The sequence below is a fragment of the Zootoca vivipara genome, chromosome 16 (genome assembly GCF_963506605.1).
Source record: "Zootoca vivipara chromosome 16, rZooViv1.1, whole genome shotgun sequence".
Classification (NCBI taxonomy): Eukaryota; Metazoa; Chordata; class Lepidosauria; order Squamata; family Lacertidae; genus Zootoca; species Zootoca vivipara.
In genome coordinates, this window is record NC_083291.1 from 41,830,419 (window position 1) to 41,836,418 (window position 6,000).

General features: G+C 49.0%; 1 protein-coding gene across 1 annotated transcript in view; it reads left to right on the plus strand.

Annotated features, from left to right (window-relative positions):
* Window positions 1-5,756, plus strand: part of NDUFB11 (NADH:ubiquinone oxidoreductase subunit B11) — a 33,861-nt gene extending 28,105 nt beyond the window's left edge. Inside the window, exon 3 of the mRNA XM_035141172.2 lies at window positions 5,575-5,756. Coding sequence (XP_034997063.1) covers window positions 5,575-5,704 — 130 coding nt within the window. The 3' untranslated portion in view covers window positions 5,705-5,756. The remainder of the gene's footprint in view (window positions 1-5,574) is intronic.
* Window positions 5,757-6,000: the final 244 nt, after the last annotated feature.

The following is a 6,000-nucleotide window of genomic DNA, read 5'->3' on the forward strand; positions in this document are numbered from 1 at the left end:
AAAGTCCTGTTTGTCAGACACAGTTTCTATTCAGTACTAACAGAGTTGGCTACTACCCATACTAGGTAGTCTGCACTAACTCTGAATCAATGCAATCGTTTTAAGGGAAAGACGAATGAAGGTGGGTTTTTGTGGGGGACGGGTAAAGCAATGTGATGTATTCATACTCCATATGCCCTGTGGTAATGGACTCTTCTTAGAAAATACTGGTTTCCATATCTTGGAAAAATGGGGACTAGAAACTTGTGTTAAAAAACAAACCTTGAAGGCTAGAATTCTTGGAACAAGAATGGAAAAGGTACAAAGTAATCCTTTAGGACCTTCGTTCGGTGATTGGCAGTCAATCCACATAAGATCCTTTCTTCTGGGCACTGACTTCTGTGAAAAATACTGAGTGCACAGTTGAAACCTTTTTGCCCATTTATCATAGCCAAAATTCTGAGCCACAGGCTTGCAGATTGTCTCTTGCGATGCATTCCTAAACCCCTTAGGGTGACAGCCAAAAATCTGTCATTGCTTTGCATCCCTGGTTCTCTGAAAGCATCTAGTTATGTTGACTGTGAAAATGCTGGGAGAGATGGACCAATAGTCTGGCTTGCTGCTGCCCCCACCTCCACACACACCTCGGAAAAGGCTTGGCTTCATCTCCCTGTCTGTGGTGTCTTGATTGTCAGTAGTGGGAGCCTGCCTTCTCCTTTTGGTGTTCTGGGGAGGCACCAAATCACCAGGCATAACTCTTCTCTAATGGATGGGGTCTCATTAGGGAGGTCTTTGGGGAGCCTCTAACGAACTCTGCTTGCTGGAGTTGGGGAGGGGGACATAGGGGAATTGAGCTGACAGCATTTAGGCAGAGGAGAAGACCAGACAGGAGAGGAGAGGAGGGCAGTGGAGAAAGAGGAATGCATATTGTTATGAGCATCTCAGCTCTTTTGGATAGCCTTAGTTATAATTGCAGTCTTAGGACAAAGATCACAGACATGCTGCTTTGCCTTTGAAAGCAGCCCGCTCTTCCAATGCATTACAGATGCATTGAGCAGCTTATGCCCTTCTTTCCACTTGTGTCTGTGGCTGAGTTTGGGACTTGAAAGTGCAGCTTCTCCCCACTTCACAAAGTTGTTCTGCATTGTTCCAGCCATTGGACTGTTCCTGGACCTCATCTCAACCAGCTGCACCCCTTTTGCTCTTGTGTTCCCCACAGTCGGCCTGATTTTGAGGTAGTACTGCTCGTGTGTACTAAATACATTTTTGAAAAGGTAGCTGTGGTACACACATAGGCCCCAAACATTGGCAGCAACTGGGCAGCTGGGTGTCAGTGGGTGGGTAAGGTCCATCTTAAGTCTGTTGCTGTTTGAAAGTACCCTTAGGGCCGAGGTTTTCTCTCTCCCCTCCTGCCTCCCTCCCCTTCTGAAAGTCCAGGGCTGCTTACAGTTTATTTACATTTTATTATATCATCTTATATTTATGAACCACTCAATAACAATGTTATTGGAGTGATGAGCAAATAAAATTGCTTAGCAATTGGAGAAGACAATCAAAGACTAAAAGCCAATAACCGAGGCAGAAGTACGCCACTCTCTCTTACCCTATCTGCTGACATAAAAGCACAAGAGCAATCTTGTGAGGCTACTGCTCCCATTTCTATTTCTCCTTTTCTGAAGTCTCTTCTTTCTGTAAAGGCATTTCTCTCTTCCACGCACACAGCGTCTCCTTGCCTCCACTTTGGACTCCTTCCCCTCCTACACAGAGAAAGAGCTCTGCTCCCTGGCTCCTCTGATGGCTGCCCCCTTTCCCTTTCTCTGTGGAGTTGCTGCAGTCCCGTTTGTCAGCCAGGGAGCTTCAGATGAAAGCCCGTTTCCAGCCCGTTAATATTCTGCTTAATGAGCTGACCAAGCAGGTCCTCTGTGGTTGCGGAGTGGGAAATAATAATTAAACTTACTTTAGGCTGATGCTTTGCATTATTGTCCTCGCTGCAGGTCATGAGTGGCCATTTCTGGGCAACAACCTCCCCACCCTCTCCTGCCTCCTTCCGGTGGCTGATCAGGTGGTGTTCTCTCATGTAAGGGGTGGGGCAAAAGGGAACAGAGAGCAAATTAATTGATGGCCCAGGTTTATCAGTCTTGAATGAACTGCTAATGGCACAAGGAAGCCTGCTTCTGAGTTCCCCTCCAGTGCCCTCCACTAGGAGTGAAGAGTGTACCTGTCAGAGGGTCGTCTTGGCTACTCTAGAGTAACTCCGCTTGAGTCCAGTTTGTCTTCAAAGACGTTTATTGTGCTAATTATTTACAGTGCAGAGACAGCTTAAAACATGACCTCTCATCCCGAATCAGAATCCGGCAATGGTGTACATCTGTTCCTATGCCAGCAAAGTAGTCGGGGCACTCCAAAACGCCTCCCCCTTGACCTGCATCTTGGCGCTCTCCTTACTTCTTGCGCCGGAAGGAGCGATGCCCTTTCAGCTTCCTTCCTGAGCGGTCGGTGCCCTGGCTCTCCAACATCCCTGAGCCCCCGTCTGCATCTCTCCCCCCCCCCCGAGCTTTCCCATTGTTCCTCACTTTGATTTCTCTCCACCTCAGAGTCTCTTCCTCCCCCTCTGGCTGCTTCAGAACCACTGGTGCTTTCTTTACTTGAAGAGGTGGATGTCAGGATGATGGGGGGCTGGCTCCCTGTAGGGAGTCACCCTTACAGTACCCTTCCATTCTTACTCCCCCCCCCACTATGGATACTCCGACATCAATCTTTTCTTATGTAGTTGTAGCTATTGACATACCCATTAACAGAGGGTGAGAGGAGAGAGACAAACAAAGAATGTGGCTCATGGCTGCCTGAAATGCAAAATGGGCTCTCAGTCCTGATATTCTGTGGTCTTATTTTATGGCGGGGGAGGGGGGACTAAGTGTCTAGTCCTCATGGCTATAGGCAAAAGAACTATTGCTTACTAAATGTTTGTCAAAAAAAAGCACTCTTGAATGCAGCTTCTGAAAGTCAAGAATTTTTTGTGCTGCTTCACTTGTCAGTGACAACCGTAAAACCATATTTCTGAAGTTACACAGAACCAGAATACTTTCTGTCCTTTTGATGTATTTTATAAAAATGTTCACAGCCACTCATGAGTATCTGCTCCACTTGTTTCCTTGAAATCTTGCTTCTCCCATTTTGGGATCTTCACGGGGCAATTTCTGTGGCCAAAGAATTGGCAGAAGTGTTGGCCTCTGTTTGGAGAATGTATTCCACTCCAGTGCATAAAACTGCCTGGCTGGTGAGTTTGAGATTTGCTGGAGAGGGAGGAACCAAAGCTTCCCCCCAGCCACCCTCCTCAGTGGTCCTGAGTCACACTGCAAATACTTTTGCCTTGCTGGAAAATATTTGGTGCGTGAGCGTCTGTAGAAACTGGGGTGCTGTGTACCTGAAAGGCAGCATTGATATTTGTTGCTTTACCGAGTTTGGCCACTGGCATGTGGCTCTCAGAAGTTTGCCCCCAAAGGAACATGGGCCATGCACTGAAGAACATTCCTCACCCATGGAGTAGATGGCCCTGTGGGGGTGGACATGAGAGTCGCAGGGAGGAAGAAAATCCAGCACCAGGAAGACATAGCAGAGGTTTGGCTTTGTAGTCGCCTGGGGTTTTGCATGTGAACTAAGGGAGGGGCAAGGGGAGTTTCGGGCCACATCTTTCTCTCCTCCCCCCACCTCTTTTCCCTAGACCAGAGTAGGAGTGAGCACCCGCATGCACACATTTTGATCCACTGGGCTGCATAGGTGCAGTTCCACATGAGGATTTTGTGTGCCTGCTTGCCAAAGGGAGGCCTGCTGCTCGCGTGGAAGGATGTTTTGGAAGAAGGACGGAGTTCAAAAAGTTTGAGAAATGGTGGCTTAGATGGTAGCTTCACTCCTGCCACTAGACTAGGAAGGAGGGGGTGATGCTGCCGCCATTGCCTCCCTCCTGTTTGCGACTAGAGCAGGGAGAGTTCAAAGGATCCTGCCTTCCTCCCTCTGTTAAATTTGCCTGACTTCATGCTGTCTGTTGGAAGGGGAGATGGAAATAGCAAGGAGTGGCTGCAAACTAAGCCAGGCGCCGTTACTGCGTTCTGAGCCACCAAAGCAGCTGTCTGGTTTGTGTTTGTGGAATCAGCTGCTTGTGTGTATCGGACTTGTCCTTTGCTAAGAGCACTGACTAAGCCTCAGGCAAGAAGCCCCAGAGCGAATGCAAGCAAGGGCCATGCCTGATCAACTGGGTTGACTGGTCTGTGTTGGGTCAGCTGGGGCAGGGGGCAAAAGGTGCTTTGTTGGGCAGAGCCATGCCAGTCTCTCTCTCTCTCTCTCTCTCTCTCTCTCTCTCTCTCTCTCTCTCTCTCTCACACACACACACACACACACACACACACACACAGAGAGAGAGAGAGAGAGAGAGAGAGAGAGAGAGAGAGAGAGAGAGAGAGCAATTCTGATGTTTTCACAGGAAGCCCAAAACTGAATAGAGCCGGGCTAAGCAGCAGGCTGGAGACTCCTTAATGAAGCACTAATTAAGGCAAGCTGCTTTGCACTTGATCTCAGCACAGTATACGGTAATTAATGCTGCAGCTTTGATTGGGTTCACACTCCTAACTCCTTGTGCCGATGTGGTACATCCAGGATAAAACAGTCAAACAGCTCTGAGTGCTCCTTGATCAGCTGTGCCTTTATGCATTGCTAGAGCAGAACTGGAGAACTTAGTGACTCTCCAGAGGTTGTTGACTACAACTCCCATCAGCCCTGGCTAACATGGCCAACAGCCAGTGGTGGAGGCATTGGCAGTCCATCAGTATCTGAAGGGGCCACAAGGTGTGCTAGAGCAGCAGAAAGCATGCTGAGAAATGTGCTGTGGGGCTTGAGCAGTTCTGTGGAAGTGTCATGCAGTATCTATCTCCCCTAAATATTCTATATGAATCCCATCTCTGATTTGAAAACAGCCTTGGCCTGTGATGAATTTTCTGTGCTCCAACACATGCTGAACTTGGAGTGGAATTCAGTGTCTAATGCAGAACCTGGCTTCCTAAGGAAATGTAGTTTAAGCAAGCTTCTGGTCCTCATTGTCATGCAAACACTGTACTTTCTCTGCCTCAATGAAATGGGCTTCTGCACCCTGCTTGGCCGTCTCCGTCTCTTCCAGGGAAACTGCTCCCCCTGACTTACGTGTCCTTGTGTTTCTACCCCTGCACCTTTCCTCCTTCCAAAGAAATCCAAATTCTGCAGCACTTTGCCTTCCTGCAGTCCATCCAGTGGCTGCAGCTTCCCTCTTCTCATTTTTGCAGCCTGGCTGCTGCCCCCCTCCGGCCCAATTTGGCCCTTAGCAGAAGCCATGTCCTGTTACAGCAGAACAGCCTCCCTTGGCCTAGTGCTCTCCAGATGTAGCCAGACTGCAGCTGCCACCATCCCTGACCATTGGCCACGGGCTATGGGGAGAGGAGAGTCCCAAGACCCCACGCTGGGGAAGGTTGGAGTCCAGCGCCCCATAGCCCTTTCCTGTATTTCCAGGACACTGTTGACACCTTGCAATAACCTGCTCTTCTTTGGTCTTTCTTTTGTCTCTCCCCCTAGGATGGAAGAGTGGTCTCGTCGGGAAGCTGAACGGAAAATTAAAGAGCGGGAGGCACAGGGGCTGCCTGTGCTTGACTCTAATTATTATGACCCCAGCAAAATTGTGCTGCCTCCAGAGGATGAGGAATAAGTTCCATGATGTCTGCCTGTCTAGCTAAGCTGAGAATAAACCTCCAAGATGACTTGTCTTTACTGCCAGCTTTTCTCTCTCTCTCTCTCTCTCTCTCTCTCTCTCTCTCTCTCTCTCTCTCTCTCTCTCTCTCTCTCTCTCGGGCTTGGGAAGGGAAAATCCAGCCACCTAAAAGTGGTGTGTAATCTGAACAGTAGAGTACGGTAGGCCAGGCCAGGCCTGGCCAGCCATCCCACTCCCCTGATGTTCTGCTTCAAGGGCGATTGCATTTGCTACATACCCCTGCTGCCATCATC